General features: G+C 38.3%; 1 protein-coding gene across 3 annotated transcripts in view; it reads left to right on the top strand.

The window, feature by feature from the left end:
- EPHA6 (EPH receptor A6) overlaps nucleotides 1–24,887 on the top strand; it is a 518,343-nt gene that overhangs the window by 422,598 nt on the left and 70,858 nt on the right. For 2 of the 3 annotated variants that reach the window (XM_075103349.1, XM_075103369.1), the window contains 2 exons: nucleotides 120–242; nucleotides 16,083–16,144. In XM_075103349.1, the coding sequence (XP_074959450.1) occupies nucleotides 120–242; nucleotides 16,083–16,144 (185 nt within the window). The remainder of the gene's footprint in view (nucleotides 1–119; nucleotides 243–16,082; nucleotides 16,145–24,887) is intronic. The other variant, XM_075103359.1, reaches the window with a different exon arrangement.

The following is a 24,887-nucleotide window of genomic DNA, read 5'->3' as shown; positions in this document are numbered from 1 at the left end:
CCAGTGAAACCACGTTTAACTTTGCAGAGATTTGGTTATTCTTTCTTTAAAAAGTCAACTTCTTTTGTCAGCCAAAGAACAAGTCATTTGATTAATGATCATTTTTATCTCTTTGAAAGGATCCTTTCCGACCATTGGGGTGAAGTCTCTTTCGAGATTCCTGAGGGCGGGATTTTTAAATAGCATCCTGGCCTCACATCCAGTGTCAGGGGGTGGATCTTTACCCCCCAGCATTTCCTCTGGTAGGTATTCCAGCCTATTTCCCCACATCAGTTTTTCCCTTCACCCTTTGCCCCATCTCTCCTCACATCTTAGGGAAAGAAAATTTGGTATTGGTCAGACAGGGAAATTAGATGTCCTTTCCAATAAAAAGCTAAACTGAAAGGAAATAGAAAAAATAAATTAGTGTTCAGGAACTAGCCAGTTTTCCTGAATCAATGTATAGGAGAAATTGTGAGGGAAACTGACCTGTAATTAAGTGGTCAACCTAATTATTGGAAGAGGAGGCCTGGTATCCTCTAATCTTGCACTTCATGAAGCATGCCCATGTGCACCAGGGAAACATAACTTTAATGTGCCTCTATAAAATCCCAGATTTTATGTAACTCTGTGACTCTTTCCTAAAAATGTACGTTGCCTTGCTAAAACATGGAAGCAAAACAAATTTGGAAAGGCAAAATTTAATTATGTATTGATATAGTGTTTAAGTCCTATGTATGTTTCTGTAGTTGCATCTTGAATCTCCTGAAAACTGCCTTAACTTTTTAAATAACTTTTGTCACAGTTTGAACTACTATAATTCTCTTAAAATGAGTGAGAAAACCCCATTGCCCATGTTGCCAGCACAGTACTGTGCACTGCCGCTGGCAGGGTCCCCAGCAGAGGCACAGCTGTACGAAGGCATAAGGGACCCCAGAGAGCTGGCGTAAGGTTGAATGTAGGCCAAGGATGAGAACACCATGCCAGGTGAACGGGCTGCTTTCAGATACTGGACTGAAACAGGAAAGAAGGACAGGTTAGAGGCATCCTTTCCCAGAAAAGCTATACGTGCTATCCATTCTCTTCTGGAGCCATTAAAAACCATCTTCCACCAAATGAAGAATAAATACATGTACCTTAATTATATTTAAAACTGAATCAAAGTGCAGTTCTGTTCCTTTCCAAACTACATATTTCTATGTAAAATTAATCTGTGCATGAGCTAATGTCGCACTTGTATCCTTTCAGGACATCTTACCTGTAATGTTACTTCCAGCTTTGTAAAGAGGAAAAATTTCTTATGGTAAAAGTAGGAAGAAAATTGAAGAATCACATAAAGTTATTGATTTGCTGTATAAAAGAAACTGTTCTACTTCTCAATGCCCCATTTTATCTATTGCAATAATTACAGGCCTCATTAATATGATCCTTCCTTTCTTAAAATGCTATTATTTCTTTGTTTACTTTCTTTGAATAGAAACTTCTCAACACCTTCGATGTCTTTTCTTACAACTGTTTGGGTGTCTTTTGTCAACAGTTTGTAAAATTCTTTCCATAATTTTTTCTCCTTGGGTGTTTAATAGCCCTTAGGCTATTTTGGCAGTCAGCATCATGATGACATCGGTTTCTGTAACCAAACAACTGTGGAAGAGGAAATACTGCAGGCCCCATGAAATAATCTGTTTTGTGTGTTATGTATAGCATATCACAGATGCTGTTAGATTACAGTTGGCTTAACTGCACTCGTGAACTGGCTTCTCACCTATTGACAAGTTTATTTTATAAGGTCCTCAGGACTGTTGTTTTCTGAGTGCTTGTAAAGCTTTTTATCAAATATTTTTGGACTTAACATCATAACTCTTAAATAGGGTTTGATTAATAATACTGGATCATAATTTCTTGCTATTAAGTATCTTTCACTAAGGATTCTGACTCAGTCTGATTAAATATTCAGAACAGGGAAAATATGGAAATGCAACTACATGATGTGCAACATATACCCTAGCAAGGTAATGGAAATAAATATTATTGTTTGATCATGTCAACACCAACAACAAAAAAAAAGAGCCAAGCAGCAACCCCACAGAAAGGGAGAGGCTGCCCGTCTTCTGGAAAGTGAGGATTGTCACATAGTTGAAAGCCAATGAAGAACTGCGATAAATCCAGTGGACAAGATATGTTCCTTTGAGAAAGAGTGCATGTGGGGTTCAGTGGCATGAAATGCCGCGGAATAAGTCAAAACTGCTGTTAACAAATGTACCCTAACAATGTTATCTGTAGTGCTGCTATTTAACTCTTCCTTTTTTACTTTAGCATATTTGTATTTACATTAAGCACAATCTTAATTCTGAATTGCCTCTCTGTTGCAGAGCTGACCAGAGGATGCCACTTCCATTTCATAATGACTTTCTAAATTGCTAAAACCAGCTTTGCTGTACCCGGGAGCAAACCCCCATACATTTACTGCACTTATTGCAAAAAAAAAAAAAAAAACCTGAAGGGTGTACTGATCTGGGGTGTGAGAGACTCAGAACCGGATCTCTTACTGTGCATGACTCAATGGAAAATATAAGTTCATCCTTGAATCCTTAATCACTTTAGTACGAACAGAGGAGGGACGCACCCTTTGTTCCTTTGTATCGAAAAACACTGCACTAAACACCTGGCCTTTTTTCTGAGTATTGCTTTACCAAGGAACAAAGACACCCCAGGCAACAGTGCTCCGAGAAGGTATTTAAGCAGTTGTATCTGCGTTATCGTGGCAGCCTCTGGGTGTTAGAACAGCAAAAGGCAGGCAAAATCAGCTGCCATTGCAGTCTTGACGCTGCCTCCAAGGCTTACCCTCTCGCATTAAAAGTGAGAGGATTCCTGTGTGTGTACTGGTACTGGAGGGAAGCATGCTCGATAGCTGCCTTTGATAGCACAGTGACCCCACCTCCATTACCTGAGACGCTGGGCTCATATTGGACTGTAGCTTTCATAAGCCTAACAGAAGTACTTAACATTTAATAACTGCTGAATCATAATCCAGTTGCTTCACATATAGCTTAAGTGTAAGCTTTCAGTGAATTTAACTACATGGAAGGCTTAAAATGCCTGTGTTATTCTGCTATTAGGGTCATTAAAAACAAAGATAATGAAATGGTTTTTATTTACGAAAACCTTTACCTCAAGCTAAGCGGCAGATTTACTTCAAAAATAGTCAGAAAAATTATTCCTTACTAAAGACAAAATGCTTTGACATCTTTTTCTACAGAATTCCCCGCATATGTTTTAAGTGAAACAGAACTAAACTGGAAAGCCTGCTATAAATAAGTATCTGGGAAACAGCAGGGTAATGTAGCTGTTGGTTTCCTTTTTTTCCCTTTCTACTTTTCGCTCAATAGTTGGGAGAGTGTATTTCTTTTACCATTGCACTGAGAGCTGATGTTCAGTTTCGTGTAATTTGGTGTCTGCTTTTGCACTGTGCAGAGGTTCACTTATGTAAAAGGCATGCTCATTTAGCCAACTTAAAGATTAATTTATGCTGCTGCCATGGGGTGTTACATCTTTCTGCACAAATGGATTGCCGCAAATGTAGGTGTTTCCTAAGCCTAGACATAACTATGCTAATGCAGTAGTGCTTATGTTTGATAGTTGCATCAAAAATCTGTCACTGCTATGTAGCCATTTCGCTAGAAGGAAAGCTTTCAGCAGGCACCCAAATATCTGTCCTAGATCTTTGCAAAACCAAGCCTATTTTCAGACAATAGCTTCATTTTGGTGTAGTTATCATTTATGTCACAAATTACTTACTTGCTAGTTATCGCACCTGTTAGCAGTACAAATTCATGACTTAGTTGATGTAAGTCTGTAATGACAGATGGATTCACATAAGCAATATGTACTTTTTCTCAAGTGATATCCTTGCATATATTAAGTAGAATTCTTAAACTGCTTAGCAGTTTACACTCCTCATCATACTTACACTGGCATGGGCTGTGGAAGCTTACCCTTTCCTTTATGATTACACATATACACACACAAACATACGCTTATATACGCATGTTGTGAAAAACCAAATAACTAAATTGCCAGCGCTGCATCTAGTTCTTCAAATTCCAGCTCTTCCAAACTAAGTACAGTATTAGTTGGTCCATTCTGGGGAAGATCTTAGCTTACTACTCTTGCTGTGTGTTGGCAGCTCTTGATTTCAGTCACATGTAAAGGATTTGTTTTGTAAATGCATATCCATATTGCCTGGCAGAAGTTATGGATAAAAAAAATTTATGGTATGCTGCTGTCTTTGAAGAGTGTCAGGTAGATTGTTAAGCTTGCTGAGTTGGAAAGGAAGGGAGGGAAAGCAAATACCTTTCCTACTGTTTCTTTCAAGCTAAACTCCTTTCCTGAGTTTTTCTCTTGACAAGAACAACTAGAGATGGGTGTTGGGCAGTGAGAAACTGTGGAAAAGTTCCTGTTAAGTGATCCTTCCAGGCCCACTTCATGCTGTTCAGCATTCAAACTACATGAGCAGGAGAGGGGGAAAAAACATCAAGATGATTCTTTCCATACACACCTTTCTATGAACATCAGCTTATGAACATTTGCTTATGAATCCTCTGATCTCCCCATGTAGTCAGCAGCTGGATCATTGCCCCCTGTTACAGTCACAGAGCACCTCTCTGAAGCTCCTGTGACAGTATCTTGATGTGACTTTTTTAATGAAGTATGAGCGCCACTTATTTCCTGCCACTTAGTTTGCAAGGATTAATTATCCAGCTCTTATATTTTAGGAAAAAGGAAGCAAAGAAATTAGGCAAAACAATCCACCCCTGTGAACCTCAAAAAATGCATTATATGGAAGAAACAAGGATGCACTTCCTTTCCAGAAACTTAGAAGTGATACAGGACAGTTTTCTCACTGCTGTCTTGGACTAGGCAGTAACAGGACTTCCCCTCCACATATACAGAGGATATCACCTTTTCAGTGTTTTGCTGCCTGGTTGACTATGACTGTCTAACATACATTGTAATGTTCATGTTTATTACAGAGAGCTTCTCAAAAACTCAGACATAACTATAGAATACTAAACCAGATGATTATCGGTTTTCTTCTCCCCCAAATTAATATTTTATTACAATTTCCAAGTGCGCCTGAGTAAACCCGTTTTTCTTGATATTGCATAAACTGACAATTGAAAGCAAATTTTATTGACAGACCCTTACTGAACAAATTTACTCAACAAGAACCACCAAGAAGCAATTGTTCATAGAGAAGATCAACTATAATTATGGTACTCCAATAATGAGAAAAGCAGCTTCTGTTTTTTTTTTCAGTTAATGCATTTTTCCCAACTCTGGATTCCAGCACCTAAACTGTTGGTTTTGGGTTTTTTTGTTTGGTGTTTGTTATTTTTTTTTTTAAATGAAAATTGCTAATCCTTTCTCAGTGACTAACAAATTTATTCTTTTATTGCATATGCATTTTCTAGGATATCTGAGCCAAATGGCTCTTCCAGTTTATTCTTTCCAGCCTCACTGCTATTTCACTGGCATGTCTAGCCTACAAGCCCTACAACTAATACATAATGGCATGTGTTTTCTGAGGATAGAAGTTCAACTCTGTGTGGACTTTTCCATTAGGCAGGCAGGAAGTACTTCAAAACCAAAATATGGATGAGCAGTAAGTAACACGAACATTGACAGAAACTTCTTTTTATGTTGGTCCATTAGGGTTTAGCTTGAATTGTAGAACTGGGATTAAGCTCTGAGTATAGGACATGGTAAAAGTAGGTCTTCATTCTCTACCCTTGATAAATAGCTCATTTTATGATCAGATGGTCATTGTAAACAATTCCAAACATTTTAGCCCTAGAAGTTCAGAAAAGTTTATTTGCATATGTGGTCATTTTTACATAGTATACCATAATATTGCATATTTTTTACAATCTGTCCACTGAAAACATGGTAATTTATTGTAACAAGCGTGTGAATTGAACCAAGTTGCTGTTCATTACTAACACGAGCAGAAAGGCAGGAAGAGGAGAGCAGGAGGAACCTGATGGATACACACAGAAATGTATATGTAAATAAGCTATACACAGTTATTGTTTGTTTCAAGACGAAAGGAAAAAAAAAAAAATCTGAACTTCCTTTTTAGCCTGGCAGTAAAGCATCGGATGTGAAAGCAGATTCAGAACTGTCTGACTTTTTGTGAGGTGGAAGACAGAGGGAATACTTCACTTGAATAATGGTTAGGGTTTTTTTAGTCTGTTTTAGGAAGACAGAATATCTTTACCAAATGCAACTTGCTGAAGTACCATTCCCAGGCCTAAATACTGCGTATGGGGAAATAATCTACCTAAGTGCATTTTACACACTGGTATTTAACAAGACTGTTCAGGTGCCTTATAGTTGTGATAACACCTTCAGTTGGTGAAGACTAGACAATTCCGGACTGACTCATATGACCTGTTTGTGATGCATAGTTATGAAGATTTTACTCCTTCCCTTGAAATGCCTTTTTCTTTCTCAGAAAAACTCTAGATATTGCTAGCTCTGAAGATGTTATGGAGTTAAGTTATGGGAGATGATTGCTTTTGGTTTTCTTCTTCATGTGTCAATGAGTTTCCGTATTTGTCTTATTTCTTCAAGATGTATATGCTTGTCTAAAAACCTCTGCATCTAAAGTTCGCTGCTTGACCCATCTTCATTGTAACTCTTGGCTTTTGTTCATGATCAAAAGCAGAGTTGAAGGGAGAAGCTTGAGAATGTGTGTCTTCATGTCCTGAAGGTACAAAACCTGAAAGAGAAATAAGAAAAAAACCCATGAGATCGCAAAAATGTCACAGTGTTAGTCCAGTGCATCATTTATTTATTGGGCCCTGAGTCATGATGTTTTGTTTTCTTAATTTTGGATTTAGCAGCTCACACACGTTACAACTGAAGCTTCCTTTGTGGATTTCAGAAACTTCAGGAGTATTGAAACGTGGCCTCTGCTGCTTCTTGAAATGAGAAATTATGCCTTTCTCATGTGTAGAAAGCAGCAATATACTCACAAACAATGAAGGAGGAGGTGGTGGCTCATCGGTTTTGTACAGCTCAGAAGTTTAAAGTTTATGTAGACCAAAGGGAAGTAGGAGCAAAGCATGTGTGCTCAAATAGTAAATGGAGAAACACATAAAGGATATTCTAAAGTGCAAGACATGTCAGAATCTTATAAAGATCACAAGCAGGCATAGTAATGAATAATCAGAAAATGCCCTGACATTTCAGAATAGGTTTAAAATAATACCTTAATCATGTCATTATACTTAGAAATGCATAAAAACCTGTTTTACTGTAACCTTATGTGTGCAATTTTTTATTTTGCTCATTTTCCAATTTCTGTTGTAGCTTACAGCTTCTAAATATAACGCACGTATGATAGTGGGTAAATTCATAATAGAGATTAAATAAGCTTTGTTTCTTATGTTCTGTAAGTGCCTGTTATGTATCATGGCATACTGAATATCGATGAAGTGCAGAAGCCCCTGATACTACACAGACATATTTTTGTTTAAATTCCTTTACATGCTCTGGGCTCAACAGGGCAAGTGATCCTTGATGAAGTCAGACTCTGCAGACTAATTCTGAACCAAAGAACAACCCTGCTCTTTCCACAAGAGAATATAGAGTGGTATGAACATTGAAAACGTTAACAGTAACTTAAGGGCAAAATGTCATTAGATTAATTAAAATATGCTGAAATTCAGGTATAAAAAATGTAAGGTGAATTGTTTTGGTTAATCTAACTGGGCAAAAGTATCTCTCTTAAACTCAATCTGAACAGAATATGTTATTTATTACAGATTTTTTTTATTGTTCTTTGCTTCAGTACTAAAGTGAAAGTGCTGGAAAATTTAGGGTTCTCAGTCAAATTTCAAGCAAATAAAACTTATGACAGAATAAGTTCTCTTTAAAGCCTCCTCCCACCCTTGCCCCCAGAACATAATTAAATTAAAACTGAGCAGCCAAATTTCTGTAGCTGGTCATTAACAAATTACCTAGTCTTGCAAAGAAACTGGTCTACTTTCTCCCTCCTGCTTACACACTGATAAAGACTGCCTTTATTGCTGGGATTTCTTGGTTTAAAATGGGATGGTATTACCTAGTATTTGAGATAGGATGCTCAAAAATGCAGTCCTTGAGCTCTGTTCATTGTTCTGGCTTGTGACTTGTCATCTCTTAAAACCTTTTTCAAATCAGTATAAGGTGTTCCTTATAAAGCACGGAGATGACAGAATGGTTCCAGGGTACATGACCAAGATTTTGATGCAAACATCAGCTGTTGTAATGATCCATGGAAATTCTTGGGCACCTGCCATAATTCAGATTATTTTTTAAGGGCGTAGGCTGGCAGAATGCCCTCAGAATCAGGGGAACATGAAAACAATGCAAAGCCCCTTTGTGCACACTTTCTGCAGATAACAGTCCTTCCCACAGCTTTTTGTTGCAGGGCGAGGACTTGGTTTTGGTGATACCTTGGCCAAGTCACTTTGCCACACCTTCTCTTTTCACCATACATAGCATGGATTTGTCTGTTTATAGATTAGTATTTGAAAAATAGTGTAAGGCTCTCAAATGAGATCCATTAGATGTACTTAGAGTAGTTCATGCAGCAGCTTTCAGAGCTGGTCTACAAATGCACCAGCTCTTGTTCCCCTCCATGTATACATCTGAATTCTAATAAGCCATCTCACCCTAATGATGAAGGTGTTTCTTTTTTTATTTCTTCTTATAATATTCATGTAAACGTAAGCAGCAGGAATAAAACAGAACTTTTTTCATCCATATTGCATTTGTAATGCTAATAAACATGTAGAAAGAGATAATACAGATAACCAACCCAACACATGGAAACTTGAAGAAATGCAATTTTTTAAAAAAGATACATGGCTGGAAAGTATAAATGCAGAAAATAGAAAAATTTGGGCCAGTTATTATATTTCTATGGTGTAATTTTAGCCACTATCTCTCCCTCACCCACCCAACTTCCAACTAGTGACAAACAACTGCTTGTTCTGCTTTTACCCTCTGCTGCGCTCCATGTGCTTCTTTTATGGAAAGAAAAGAATAAGAAAACAAATAATGGAAACGGTGTGACTGCTTTCTCATTACAGTTCCACTTTTCTTTCCTCAAAACTTTCCAGAATATCTTTTGTAGGCGCACTGGAGGATTGATGTGGATTAGGGATTGCAGAAGAAACATGCCAGAGACTGCTCAAACTTCTGTTGTCCAAAGCACGTTCTCCCATTGTCATATGAAAAACAGGAGAACTGTTTGCGGTGCTTGTTGTTGCAGGAGGCATTTCAGAATACAGACTTTTCCTGGCTTCCAAATCATGCCAACAGGCATAAATTCTTGCCAGTGGGTTACCAGGTAGTGAGTATAAAAGTATTAAATACAAAATTACAGACAAACCGCTCAGAGGACAGTATTTTGAGATTGTGTTGATACAGTAAATCTTCTTCAGCTAGTAGTGAAAGCTATATGGCCCCAGTTTGCTAAGTAATAGTAACTTACGCTTATTTATTTTTTTTGTATTTTTATCAATTGATTTTGCAAAGGTATCTTCCCTTGTCTAAACTAACTTAACTAATGAAAAGTGTGATATAGATACACAGAAATAGGAGCACGAACAGCAAGATAAGTAGGCTATATCTGTGTGATTTTCTGCAACAGCAGGATGTGTATAGGTTAGTGCTATTCTGTTTGCAAATTGGCTTCTGAAGTCTAAAGAAGGGAGTTGGAACTGCAACTTCTATTTTTTGAGGCTTCTTGGAACACATGTCTTAGTCTGAGACCTTCTGTAATGTAAGTCAGTAATGCAAGTGGGATGGCTTGCAGCAAAATTCCCATTGGTTTCATGTGAATTGATTAGGGCTGACAATGCAAAACGTGGCAGAATTTTTTTCAATTGCTTTTTGCATAATCATTTGGTTTCTTTCTTTCTTTTTTCCTCCATTGGTTTTGCATTATGGAAGAATAATTTTTTTTTTCATTATTTGCTGAAATACGTTCTCCTCTGATGCATACAGCTGCATCGTTAGTAGTAGCAGGCATGAAGAAGCTGCAGTGCCACAGCAAATGGTTCTCCTGTTTGAAGAAATATGTAAGGAAATGACCTAGTGTGGGATCTAGGAATGCCTTCCAAGCTCTGGGCATTTCAGTGAGAGACACAGAGTTCTACTGTGGGTGCTTCGCACGCTATTGGAGTGCTGAAAGGCCCGGTGCTACCTGAGGGAGTGCCAGTACATTTTGCTCTCTTAGTCTTATCTCTTTAGCTTTAGCAGGAGGTAAGTTAGTGGGGAACGAAAAGCAGAACATGGCTTTGGAGTAAAAAAATGCCTGATACAGAGATGACTTCTGAAAGGCTACCTGGACACACATATTCTGACCTAAAAAAGTGATGGACCAATATTTTCTTATATGAACTATGGAGCAGATTCAAAGCCTTTGCTGTTTTAAGTGGAAGAATAAATATCCTCTATTTATGTTAATAGATCTATTCCCATGATGGGTATTAAAGATTTCATTATAAGTAAAGACTACAGAAATGAGCATCTACTAACTGTATTCTTTTTGGAGGATTAATCTTACATAAAAAATTCATTAAAGTGGGCTTTGCTGCATTATTTAAAATGACAACAGGGGCCAACAAGCTGAATATTTTGTCATTGATACGACACTTCAAATTGTCCTCCTTATTCATCACTCTACCACTCAATTAAATTACACACTATCAAAATCCTATGTTGTGGAAAAAAAATTAGAAAGAGAACTAAAAATATGTGTGATGTGAGCTTTAAGTATAATTGGTATTTTGCATTATTCTGCAATGTACAGCTTTTTTCCTTTTTTTGCACTTCTGCTTATTAAAGAAAATGTTAAGGAAATTGATCAATAGAAAATACAGAATTGTAACATATTTTGAGGTGGTATTATGTCAATACAGCGTGTTTGTCATTTATGCTGATCTTACTTGAATGGCATTAGAGTACAGCTGGGTGGGAAAAATCTTTCTCAGGGAAAAAAAAATCCCACCTTGTCAAAACCAGTCAGCCGCTTGTCACAAGGTAGTATTTGCATCAAAACAATGACTAAACCCTGCACCTTCTACAGGTTCATCTAAGTTCTGAGCAATCAAATCCATGTCCTTTCCCTGGATCGTGCAAAGCACTGATACTGCTCTTGCATGTTTGATCTGGCTTTCTGAGATGGTGGGAGTCTGAAATGGATCTGCCAGAGCCAGAGTTACTCCATGTGCATCATGTCCACTTAATTCTGAATAAAAATTCTTCTGCAACTGTCATCTGAACAGTTTTATGTTTCTTAGTGATGTGATTCAGAGCTAGGAGAGAAGTTTCAAACACTATCAAGAGTTGGACTTGATGATCTTTGCAGGTCCCTTCCAACTCAGGACATTCTGTGTGCATCGTGCAAGGAGGGGAAGCTGCTTTAGCCAATATCCCATATACGTGTCTGGTGTCGCAGGAGTGCCTTTTGGTTCATTCTCTCTTGCCTGTACAGAGTTCTCTGGGGCTACATGTGAGCTCTCACAGGGGCTCATGTAGCAGGCTGTCGCAGCGCTGGCATGGCTGCCTCTGTGCTGCAGCCTGTGCCATCCTTCTGAGCCCTGTGTGCTTTCCCAACTCCCATCTGTATCACCTCCCACTGCTGTTTATCCTTAAACTTGTTTCTTCAAGTAAAGATGTCCATGTTTCATACGTGTAAGCAATCACAACTATAGGAGAATAATCCAGTGCCTCCCAGAATTGCATTAGCCTACCCCATGATAAAATAATAAAAGATTGCTTCTCTCTCTCCGAGACTTCTCTGCCCCCCCTCCTTTTTCCATTCCTGCTCTTGTTTTGAGGATGAAGAATTCATCTTTCTTAGTACCGTGAGAGCAACACGGATTTTCATAATCGAAGTAATAGTCCTTTTCTTTTGTCTAGAGGCAAACATTACGCTAGTTTAAAAATCTCCCAGTATTATTTTTCAAAGTCAATTTTGTAGTCCTCTCTGAAGCAAAAGCAGTATTCTGTGTTTGTACAGGGTTCACCACAGACCTTAATCTTTTCTGGACTCAAACTGTACCACAGTATAAAGGACAACATCCGCTCTTTGCAGCTAAAAAGGAAACTAACATCAACTAATGTCATCCGTAGCCTTTTGTCTTACCAAGGACTTTGTTCTGTGTAAGGACAAAGGGTTGGGTTGGCTGCCACCCTCTGACCCTTTGGAGGTTAGGCATCCCAGATTGCACTCTGTTACGTGTAGGGTATCGGAAGTAGAGCTCTGCTTTCAGAGTTTGCTTCCCGGTTCTGGAGCTGATGGAGTGCAACAGCTATACACATCAGGATCTGTGTTTTTCACAGGGGACAGTCCAGTCCCTCCCACTGCCGGCCCTTGGAACTGGTGAGTCAGTCTCTGGACTCAGATGCCCAATGTTGGATTCTCCCGTTGGATGTGCCAGTCAGCTGCTCATCCTCACATCTCAGCCAGCTGCTCCAGAGCCAACTGCTAGTCCCATTCCTTCAACCATTTGTGAACTGTAGAGTCTGTTCATGCAATGCAGACACACAGTGGCATAACTTAAGTGTCAGTAGAGGGTACTGAGCTAGGGAAGAAAATACAACATTGTGTATTGGTAACCAAACGCAGCCTGGCTAAGTGTACTATACTGACTAGATGGAGTGGGCCACTTGATTTTCTGAACCTGTTTTTCCTACCACACCTTTGAAATCAAGATGTGTCATACCTTACATTTCCTGACACTTGATGTACTTACGTTTGTGAAATGATTAGAGATTCTTGTATGAAGTCTGTAAACCTATAAAATTATTGGAAAATAATTGCTTGCTGGGAATAGAACCTGTGTGTTACCGCTTCAATGATAAATGTACCCACTGGAATCTGTTGTGTAGCAGAGTTTTTACTGTATCCTCAAGCAGCTGAAACAATACCTGAGACATTTTTGATCTACAGGTACTCCAAAGACAAATACTATGCTGACTAATAGTCTCGCTGTATTGCCTGTCACAGACCGGTTTGGAATACATAGATATCTTCGGTGTGATGTTAAACTTGCAGCCAAAATAGGATGGCTTTTATCAGTGCTGGCACACTAAAAGAAGATTATTTGAGAAGTTAGTGTTGGGATCCAGATTTAAGATTTTTGCTTAAGATAATCAAATGATGGAGCTGGGTTCATTTTTGTGGTGTCTCAACGCAATTTTGCATCAAGTTCATTCAAGATTTAGGTAGGATGGAGAGGGATACAGACTGAGCCTGTGGGAAGCTGTCAGCCTAAGTGACTAAACTGATTGTTCACCAGAATTCCTGAATACTTAATCATATGCTGATCCTCCATTATACAGTGACCTGTCTGAAGACAAATGCTACTTATTTTTGGTGTATTTACCAGATCATGTCATTCCTGTGCTATCATATGGAAGAGCTGGTTTTGATATAAGGCATATCATTTCAAGTGATTAAAGGAACACATCGAGCAGTTTAAAAGCTCATAACCATTAGCCAGTGAAAAATACTTAAACTTCTTTTTTTAAATCCACAGATAAATGCATATAGATACATTTCATAGTTACTTCAGCCTAGAAGTTCATACTGTTGGCCTGAGCAAAAAGAAGTACAGTTTGTTGGGGGCTTTTTTGGAGGGGGGAATATTTCGTGAGAGAAGATAGAAGAATTAAGAGTTGCTTTTACAAAATAAGTGTGAAAATAATTTGTGTTGAAGGATATGAATCTAAGGAGCGTAAAAGATGCAACAAAAGCCTATGTTCCTCTAGAGAACCTTACAGAATAGCGTCCAGAAAGCATAAGGCACCAAAGGATTACTAACAGGAAACTAGGGCTCTGTTTTGAAGCTCAGTAGCTCCGACTGTCATTCCCTTCATATGCAAATCTTCCATAAACATGTTTTAGTTATTGATTTACCCAAAAAGAGAAACTTCTGGGTAACTTATGGCTGACCAAATAAACCATCTGAAAGCCAGCTTTACATCCCTATTTATTTGTAAGATGCTGTTGTCTGCAACAGTTTAGAAATTACTGCTTGTTTGAGAGAGTTCTGCCTACAGTAAGATCTTCTAGCATCAGGCTGCTGTTTGTTTACTTCTCTAGATCATAGAATATTACTTTCACATGGAGATGTCAGCCCCTTGACAGCAAGCAAATGGTAAAGGCAAGGGAATCTAGGTCATTCATGTGTTTGAAACTAAAGAGACTAGGCTATACAACTAGTCATCATTAGCAAGCTGAAGTATAGATAACATTAATTTTTAAAATGCTGTGGTCTCTAAAAGCTTAAAATGATGTATCGTTTAAGCTTATAATGCAAAACCAGGGTATAACCAATGGATGCAGATGAACAGAAATTGATGTGGCGGCAGATGCACAATCTGCAGCTGAGACCAAACATTCAAATTTAAAAAAAGGAAGCTGGCAATTCTTCTCACTTCAGAAAGGCTGTCCAAAAAGACTATCTAGGCATCTGAGAATTTTCACACAGGAAAAAATGTACTACTGTACCAACATTATGAATATTATAAAGACTAATAATTATTAATTGAGGACTTAAACATGAGGGTGAATACAGAAAGAACCCCAGAATTTATTAGAAGAAATGAAAGAATGTTCTGATGACCTCCAGAAGGACTAGACTAAACTGTGTGAATGAGCATCACCAGGGTACCTGGAACTCCAAGTTGACATCCTGGGCAGGAACAGACAAACGGTTCATTCACTTTTTTAAATGCAAGGTTAGCTGTAACAGCTCAGGAGAAATAACTGCCTGTGGCTTATTGCACATTGTGGACAGTTTAAGAAACACTTCCATTGTTAACCAAACTGAACAGAAAGTTAGCATGCGCAGAAATGAACATCTGTGCGGAGTGATCATAATGCCCTTCTACGCTTTCCCACCCTGGGCACTGTGTTTCTCATCCCCTTGCCCAAACTAAACACAAAAATAATTTTGCAGGCAGAGAAAAAGAAGTCACGAAAGAGGCTTCCTTTGGATTGGAAAAATGTCGGAACAGCCAGTGTTGTGCTGAGAAATTGAAATGGGCAGACTTGTGGTGTCACCACTTGGCACACCCCGGTTTCACACGCACCCCGAAAGAGACAGGCATTCTCAGGGAAAGAAAAGTTTGCCATTTTAAGACTTTTTGCCTTCTTCCCAATCTTACTAACGTACTTATTCATTACAGTAGTTTTGCATATACCAGAATGGCTCCTTTGTAATATTAACAATTCTAAAAAACTTCTTGCTGTGTAGCCTGATTAGCATGCTAATTGGGCCTCTCCTGTCAAGCACTTCTAGAGTGGTAGGTTATCGCTGAGTATCAGCAGTGAAATAGTATTTAGTTAAGTACCCAGTTTAAAGGTCTATCTCCAGATTTGGATAGTCTTTTAAGAACTAAATGTAACATGTCATTATACTTCAATTTGAATATGTTCCCACCCTGGAACCATACAGGAAAGCTGTGCTAGTTAAGCAAAACTTTGATTTCAGTAACATTGTGTATGTTTTGTATGTACAAATGTATGAATTCTGAGGTTGTTTGTATTATACACGCTCAATACACACACTCTATCTAGGAGAGCTTTTTCTGTGACACCCTTTTCTATCTCCCTATCTGTATGCCACTAAATCGAGGTATTTTTCTCTGAGAGGAAAATAATGGCACTGAGTTTGTAATTTCTTGGACATGGCTTATGAATTTTTTTTGGTCTTAAATCAAATATATTCCAAAATGTTACACAACAAGTGTTGCTATTTGGAAATAGCAGGCTCGTCTTTGATTCTTTTTAAGGGGAGAATACACCGGAGCAAACGATGCACATTCAGCTAATCCAGTACCACCAAAAAAAAAAAAAAAAAGATGGAAGATAATTCTTAGAGAATAACACAGGGAATTGTGTTTGTGATATAAATGAGGATTTTGAAAATGCGTAATATGTTTAACTACTGTGAAAAATCTGTGCATAATGGTTGGAATTATAAAAGTCCCATAATATATCTCTAACCCTAATATGTTTCTTTGCTGTTTTGCAGGCAGACCAGTAATGATTGTAGTTGAATACATGGAGAATGGATCCCTTGACTCCTTTCTGCGGGTGAGGTGCCATTTTCTGATGACATTTGAATAAGACGCCATTCTAGGTTAAGATTTTAAATCATTTATCATAAATTAATTTCTACATAATGTTATTCATGGATTTTTAGTGAAGAATAGAAGCATTTTCCCCAGGGTACATTTCTAAGGTACAGTGATACATTAGAGCATAACTGGAAAGAAAAAAGATTTAGACTTAAGCATATAATTGATTTCTTCTACAAAGGTAGTTCCCGTACTTAGCGAAATGTATTTCAAATAGGGTTTTTGTGAAGAAAAAGATAAATTGAAGTACAAATGCCTAGCCTAATGGAAGCAGTTCATTTTTCTCAATCACCTTCAAAAATGCTTTGTTATGATTTTTTTTGGTTGAAGTGTAGAATAGGCTCAGTAATTGATTTATAATTATTTATGGTTACTTGCATTTAACAAATTGACTTAGAAAATATTTTATGGGTGAAATGTCGTGGCATTAATTAACCCCCAAAGGTCACTAATAAACATTAAAAAAGGGCTACAGCAAGCATGAATAATATGTTGGCACAGTTGTGTTTAATTTTTCTTAGAAAACTAGAAGGAAAGGATGACCCCCTAAGCTAAACCTATCCTAAAATGGTCTTTTTGTTAGCAGAGCCCCTGGAAATGCTCTGGAGGCACACTGACACAAACCCTGTGTGATTGTCAAGTATTTCAAATTTGTCCTGAAAAGTAAATGTCAAACGATATTAGCCTGCTGCCTTGCCATTGCCATCTTGCAGAACACTAAAGCTGGGGTTGTAGGCAAGGTTGGAGCGGGTGATCAGGGGACTATGGTTTTGTGAACTTGTTTGAAAGGGTATCTGAAGTGCAAAGCAGAGGTGTTCAACAAAGAGTTGTGAAAATATTCGCAGGAAAATCTACATGATGATGATCAAGGATGCTGTGGTGGCAGGAAGAAGGAACTGCTAAGAGAAAAGAGTGAATAAGCAGGAGGAAAAAGAACAGACAACACTTTAGAAGGACAACTAAATCAGTGAGAGGGAGAGGAAGTCATACAGAGAGTGCTTGTTTGACAGCAGGTCAAAAAAAGAGATAGCCACAAGAGGAGAAGAGCATCTGGAACAGAGGATACTACCCTGAGAACACATCAGAACCATTATCTTAGAACTTTCTAGTCATTGTTTCTCCCTTCCTTTTGCTTTTGATTATTCCATTGTATTTTTTCTCTAGCATTTCTTGCTGTCTTCAACGACTCTCCTAAATAATCTTTCTATTTTCCTTTGTCAAGACACATGACAGACATCTGCTATGTTTTCAGAAACACACCAGCACCACAGGTTCTGGTTAGAATTTGCTGATCACTCAAAATAGAGTTATTTTTCTGAAGAGAGTTTGATATCAAGTTCTTCTTAGAAACTGGGTAGATTTTAAAAATCACATCCCCTGCCTTTCTGGCTTTTCTCTCTACCCATCTACACCAGACAGACTGCTGCTGATTTTAGTACCTGGGGCTTCCCCAGTCTGTAATTTTCCAGCTGTGCGCCCGGAAGTCTTGCCTGGGCCTGAAATTCTGCTCTGTGTGTATGCGTGTGTCTCTGTGCAGAATTTCACAGAAGATAATAAAACCCAATACTGAAATAATTCACAAGAGAGAATTACCTTTCTCTGAATTGCTCTAGTGTGATATCTATATTCCAATTATTCTTCACAAGTATTTATTTATCAGAATAGTTACTACTTATGAGGATACTTTAACAGAAACGGACATCAGCAAAATTGTGATGTTATTGTGAAGCAATATTTTTCACATTGCATCAAATATATTTGTAGGCAAAACTGCTGGGGGGAAACATGAGCTAATAATTTCTGCAGCTGGTTTCCATGTACATTATTTTACAGTTTCAATTCACACTTCAGATATGGTTTATTCTTCTAAAATGCTTTTTTTAAAGGACTAATATTCAGCGTGCCAAAACACTGTAGATATATCATCAGCATTTCTGTTAATAACTAGCAAAGCAAATGGCTGCAAAGTAACCTACTTAAAAAGAAATCCAGCTGCTTCATTAATAATACTTGTTTCCTGCAGATATAAGTCTACACTTTTAAAAGCTTTTGTGAAAATACAAAGAATCAGAGAGGGTTTATCTTCAGCAATCCTAATGAAAGATGTTCAGTGAATATAAAAATTCTTATGTGGCAAGATTTGGAAGGGCTTATAAGATAGTCTATCTTTCTTATTATTTTAAGAAATCACTTGTTACAGTGCAAAGTGTTTTTACAGAGAGGAGAAAAAAAATCCATTTCTCACAATAAAAAATATTTCCCCACCTCTGCAACCTGCAAAAATTAACCAGCACATCCCTCCAACCCATCCTTTTCCAAAAGCCTGCAAAAAATGGGTCAGTCTTACAATTTCAAAGTGAAACTCTGTAATGAACCATGTCAGGGCATTCCAGAAGAAAGACTCTTCATGGAAGACATTTGCCATCAGTCTTCTCACAGCATTGGTTGGATGTTAGCTTTCATGCCAGTGTGAGTTGTGGAAGGAATCACAAACTCCAAGTAAAACTCCCCTTGACCCCTAAACCCTTAATTCTTAATAGCCTTTACTTCCTTGTTTTACAGATAGGGAAATAAAGCACTGAGATGTTAAGTGATCTGCACAGTATTGTGCACAAAGTGCAGAGCAGAGAGTAGATATGAAATCAGTTCCCCTGAATTCTAGGCCAGCAGCTTACACTCATCCTTCATCTTATTTAGTGCTGTATTTTGGTTGCAGTTATGGGGCTGAGTCCCCAGACCAGTGCCTTACTTTCTGCTATTTATAGGAATTAAACAGCAAGTTCAGCTAGATTTTGTCGTCCTCACCCTACAAAATACCCTGGCTGCTAACTTTGAGCTTTTGGGGGAAAAGATTGGTATGCATTTTCAATTTGAAGATGTTTCAGATATATTCTATGGGGAAAAGCGTCAGCTAATTAGAACTGATGCTGTAAGATGATGGTAATTAATTACAGCAATTGTGCACCACCAGACATCCTAAATTGCTGGAGACACTTGACACTAAAATTTCCTCAGAAATCCTGCATTATTTTTGCAATTATGTAAAAGTAATTTAAGATGAAACTCAGTTACCTTTTTTTCTTATAGAAGATTGATGCATAGAAGTTAATAATCCCACAAAAGTGTACCTGAAATTTGCTGTCAAGGAAATGCTCATTTGACCAGAAATAAGGTACCTGTGACTTCACTTCTGGTAACACTTGGAGAGATTTCTCTGAAAAAAAATGAAAGCTTCCAGCTTAGTATTTCCTCAGGGGCTAGATGCTCTTCTTTCAGTATTACTCCAGCAGCTGCCAGATAGGACTAATCTGTGCTTGGAAAGAAAGTGGCTAATACTTCAGCTTGGGAATTGAGGAGGTCCAAGTACAATTTCCTGTTACCAGCTTGACACACAGACTTCAGATGGGACACATTGTCTTTACATTCCAGTCACCTGCCTGTGTAATGGAGATCTTAGCAATCACTTATTCTGCAAACATATAAGGAAAATAATAAATACAGGAAGAATTGAACGGGCAGCTATCTGTATTGATAGAAAGATGTACTCAGCAATTAGATAGGGTAGTCGCAGTCAGATATGTTTGCTCAGGCTTGTTGATACAGAGTATAGAAGATACAACAAGAAAGACAACCAAGAGAGACACATAATAGAAAAATAAAAAAGCCTAAAACACACAAAACCTTTTTAACAAGCCGTTTGCCACTGCTGTGTTTTTGAGATGCCTGTTCCCTGAGCATGGCCATGACTAAGTAAACCACATGGGTATTGAATCACTGCTTGGTGATCTTGTGGTCTTCATACATGACATAAATGCAATCCCATTTTGCTGAGGGAAAACGGATATGAGTGCCACACTCCACGCAAGGCCATGCAGCAGTTCGGAGGGTGATACAGTAATATAACCCAGGTCTGAATCACAGTTTCACTCCTTAGCTGTTTGTGCTGGACACCACAACATTTCCCTCAGTATTGCCTGTAGGATGATTGCAATAATTCCTATAAAAGTCCTTTGCCCCGAGGTTGGTCCTTTCACCCTGATATACCCTCTCTGGCTCAGCCCACTCTCTAAGTAGATGCCTCACAGACTTATGGACCTGTTTAGAGTTAAATCTCATCTACCGTTTTCACAGCTCCATCTAAAGGGTCATTTGTGGCTAAAGTAATTAGATTTAGCATCACATAGACAGGAACAGGGTGGTTAGGAGGGTAAGTGGCTTGTGTGTTTGGGGGGGCTACTGCTTTTTGGGTTCAGTTGCGCGGTGCTACCTGGAGAACATCTGCTGGCTGTGGTCTGTGCTCACCCTCCTCATGCATCATTCAGTATGGGCATGGATTTAAGCTACAGGAAAGGAACACAGTTAGAAGTTGACTTTTGGGGATGTTGCTTTGTGGTTGGCCACCTAGAATCACGTAAAATGGGCCAAAAAACTATCACCAGATTACTTTAATTTCTTTAAGTATTTTTCTGCAGCTGCAGACTACCAGACTACTGTCAGTGTTTTGTTCCTGCTTGGTGTCCAAGCTGTGCTAACCAATAGTCAGCGCAGTGAGGCAGAACCAGGGGCAGAGCAATATTAATCGGATGAGAACTCGTGGTAGTGCGCCAGGTTCCGTAGCAGGCCTGATACTAAAATAATCTATCAGTTGTATCCACTGCACTGTACTTCTTACCCTTCTTTATTGGGAGGGGAATGTGCAGTCTCCAGGGTTCAGTGTGGGAAAGAGAGCTCGTCAGGGTTTGCAGCATTTTCCCTGAACTGTACCATGAAAAGATAGATGTTTAGGTTGGAATGATGCTCCAGCCTTGCCCAGTTTTATGAATCCCTGAGCTGTAGGAGGAAGACATTCATCTAACTAGGGTAATCACAAGGTCATCTTGCTTTCTTCATTATTACTATTTGCAATAGTAATGCTCCTCTTCCTACCTAAAAACTTGTGATTAATATATTTCCTTTCACTTCAGAAAATTAAAATGCTTGTTAAAAAAAGTTAGATTTATTTACAGGCACACATAGTAAGTAAAAATGCTGTAAAATATATTTTGCTCTTCCAAAGAAAATATTTTCTAAAGATTCTATAAAAATAAGCTTCACTGCCTTAGAGCACTAACTGCAGCAGACTGTACAGCAAATAAAACCCTGGAATTCATCACCAAATTTTAATCCCTTGATGCATGTGTAGCAGAGGCTAAGATAAGTGTAAAACTGTGTGGAAAAAAATGTCACTAGAAGGCAAAAATATTATGATATATTGCTCTTTGGTGTAGTAATTGTTATGAAGTTATTGTCAGAGCAGCTTTGCTACCAGCCTTACCCTTCTTTCAACTGGAGGCGGACACCTACATTTAGTGAGTTTGGGGGAAAGGGAGAAGAGAGAAAAATGAACACATGTAGAAAGTTCTACAAAACAATGTTGTAAAGTATACGTTGTATATCCATCTAACATGGCCTCACTAGACAGAGTCAGCTTTGGGGAAAAGGGGCCAGATGGCCTTTGCTAACTTCAATGGTTCCCATTATTATTTATCTGCATCCAGAGAGGCAACATTAGAGCTCATAACTAATGCTCCTTCTTTTGCTTTCACATGCAGTATTCATGTACACTTTTATTTATTGGAGGCATGTTCCTTTTCTGGTAGGATAAAGGTGGCATTTTGCTTTCAAAAATGACTCTGTAAAGAAGAAAACCTGCACTGGAGACTGCTGATACCAATATTTTTTTTCTGAACCAAAAAACAAATTAAGCAATTAGAAACTGAGTTTGAATGAATGCAATACCTCAATAGTGAAATTGTAAGCAGCATGCATTTATGTGATCTAAGATTACACTGAGAAGCTGTCACTGATGCTACAAAGCCAACATTTGTTCTCAAGCAATGTTTTACCTTGCTAAAAGGAGGTAGAACACACTATTTCTAATACTGCTCTGAGAAGTTCATTTGGAAATGCTGGGTATTTTAAATCACTAAGCAACAATAAATTTATTTCAAACTGTATTGTATTTGAAGCCAAAAAGGATTTGACAGGTAATGTGGACACTTTCGGTGTGCTCTTTACCTTTGCGAATTTGTGGAGAACGAGTAAGAAACCAGGAGATCAGAACAGAGCCAATGTCATCTGTGTCTTTAAAAAGAAGGGAAGAGAGAAGCCAAGAAATTACAGGCCAGTCAGCTTAATGTCAACTGCTGTAACATTTCTGGAACAAATTATCAAAAAAGTATTTATGAGCACCTTAAAGATAACAGCGACATAACTATGAGCCGACATGGATTTGTCAAGAGCAAATTATGTCAAACGGGCTGGTTTCTTTTTGTAACAAGGCTCGGGCTTTGTGGGTATGGGAGATGCATATGATGTCATAAATCTTGACTTTAGTAAGACTTTAAAACTTTCTCGCAAAAGATTGTTATAAGCAGCTAGAGAAATATGGTCTTCATGAAATTTCTGCTGGTGGACACTGTACTGGCTACATACTATATGGAGAGAACAGATTTTGGATGGAAAGATATATGAAGTAGGGTTGTTCTGCAGTCTGTGTTTCCCCATATTTTCTTTAACCTTCTGGATCGTGAGACTGCAACTAAACTTATGACATTTTCAGGCAATGCAAAGCCAAGTATGACCACAGGCAGACAGCAGGACAGAGCTAGAATTTGAAATCATCGCAACAAATTTAAGGAATAATTTAGTAACTAATTAATCTTAAAAGCTTATTAGAAATAAGTAAGGACAAGAGCACGATACTCCACTGAGGCTGGAATAATCAGCTATAGAGTAGAGGACAGAAAATAACTGTTCAGAAAGAAGTCTGCTGGAAGAAACTACTCTAGAGGTTGCAGTAGGTCAGGGGTGTCACACTGCTGTGAAAATGGCAAATACCACAATGGAATCTAGAAACAGGAATATTCCCTGCAAGGTCTAAGAAGTAGCTTTTCCTCTCTGCTTCACATAGGCGAGGCCTCAGAGTACTGTGTCTTGTTTGGACCTTAATGCTTCAGGAACTGTATGGAGTAGGTGGGCAGAGTCCACAACAAAATCAAAAAGAATAATTGCCAAGCAAGTGAGATCTGTGGACTGAACTTGTGTTGACCACAAAGAAAAGGGCAAGAAATTTAGTCTTCATGGGCATAAAAAACAGTTACGAAAAGGAATCGAAATCCGTGCCAGTCAAAGTGTCAAGCTCAAGGGAGGCATCTTATTTAAACAAGGTGGATGCCTTATTGAAGATGTGGTATAGAGTGGGTAGGATAAGAAGTGTTGGCCCTAATGGTCTTTAAGTGCAGGTTAGAAAAGCATGTCAGGAATGACACAGGGTGAGGAGATGATCTGATCCCCCCTCAAAGTCTCTTCCAGCTCTGTGATTCTGTTACAGCAATATTCCAATGCACCAAAGTGGGCAGGGACATCTGGTTGTTCCAAGATATCCCTTTCTTGTTGCTGTAGCTGAGTAAGGAAAACAGGGTCACAGGCTGCAAGGCTACTGCTGCTGTTCTGTCCAGATTTGAGGGTTGCTATTGCATCCCAAAGTAAGCTTTGGAAAAGCTTCATCTTGCAACATATTTTTTAATAATAAAAAGATTTCCCATATTTTTAATGGTTGAAAAGGCACTTAGATTCTTGCGTAGGATCACTCAGTAGCATTTAAAATTAAATAATTTCAACTTTTTATGTATTACGCGTAATGAAATTAGGTATTACTAATTGTATAGAACCCTGTTAACAGTTGATTAAAGAAGAAATTGGCAGTTGACCTTATTCAGTACCAGTAATATAAACCTGAGTGCAGTCCACATGATAGTGTGAAGCACAAGTTATGCTTCCAGGAAATAGCAAGTTGCAACTCGAATTTTTGAAGATCTTTCCTTATAAAGTTCTACCATTTACTTTGCATAGGAGAATACTAACAATAAATGCATAGCAAAAGCTACATCTTTTATATAGTGACCAGTAGGAACTGGTGAATAAGATCTGTTAGACACAGACACATCATTTTCAATGCTATTCTCCATCTAAAGTAAGATCTAAATCATCTGCAGTAAAATATTTAGACCTGCAGCAATTCCTTCCCAGAATATGAAGGCATAAGAGTGCTCTGACCTACAGAGCAGATAAAGAAGTGGATTTTAGAATAGACAGAAGTCCGGAAACAATATAGAAAAATTCAACACCCACATCTCCAAAAGGTTACTCAGTTGTAAAATGGAAAAATCTCTGAAAAGAAAAAATCCATGGACTTGTAGAAAAGCACTGAACTAGAGCACACTGGAGCTGGAAACTAAGGGGTGAAAAACAATGAGAGAAACTTAGGATGTCATCCTTCCCCTGAAAGTAACTGACCCTCTTCACCAGCCCATTATACATCAGTGCTATTGAAAGGTCTGTAACAGGAGAATATTTCATGTGCATAAGGTTTTCAAAGGCAAGCTGTAGATGAATAAAAAAGCAACATTTTTGTAGGGCATTTGCCGGGCTGCATAAATGCAATGGCAACTACTCAGATATTGCATCTATACTCGGCTGATGAGAAAAGTTTATTTAGCAAATCCATTAGAGCCTGATTAAAATTTGATGGGATGATAGGATAAATGTGGTAAGTCCACTGGGGTCTGAATTGCTGCCAGTATTGATTAACACCCTTAACACCCCAGTGGGAATCCTATCAAAAGCATATTTCAAATCTAAGCTATGGGAATCAGAAT

The sequence above is a fragment of the Phalacrocorax aristotelis genome, chromosome 1 (genome assembly GCF_949628215.1).
Source record: "Phalacrocorax aristotelis chromosome 1, bGulAri2.1, whole genome shotgun sequence".
Lineage (NCBI taxonomy): Eukaryota > Metazoa > Chordata > Aves > Suliformes > Phalacrocoracidae > Phalacrocorax > Phalacrocorax aristotelis.
Note: the sequence above shows the minus strand (reverse complement) of the source record. Positions and strands in the feature narration are given on the sequence as shown.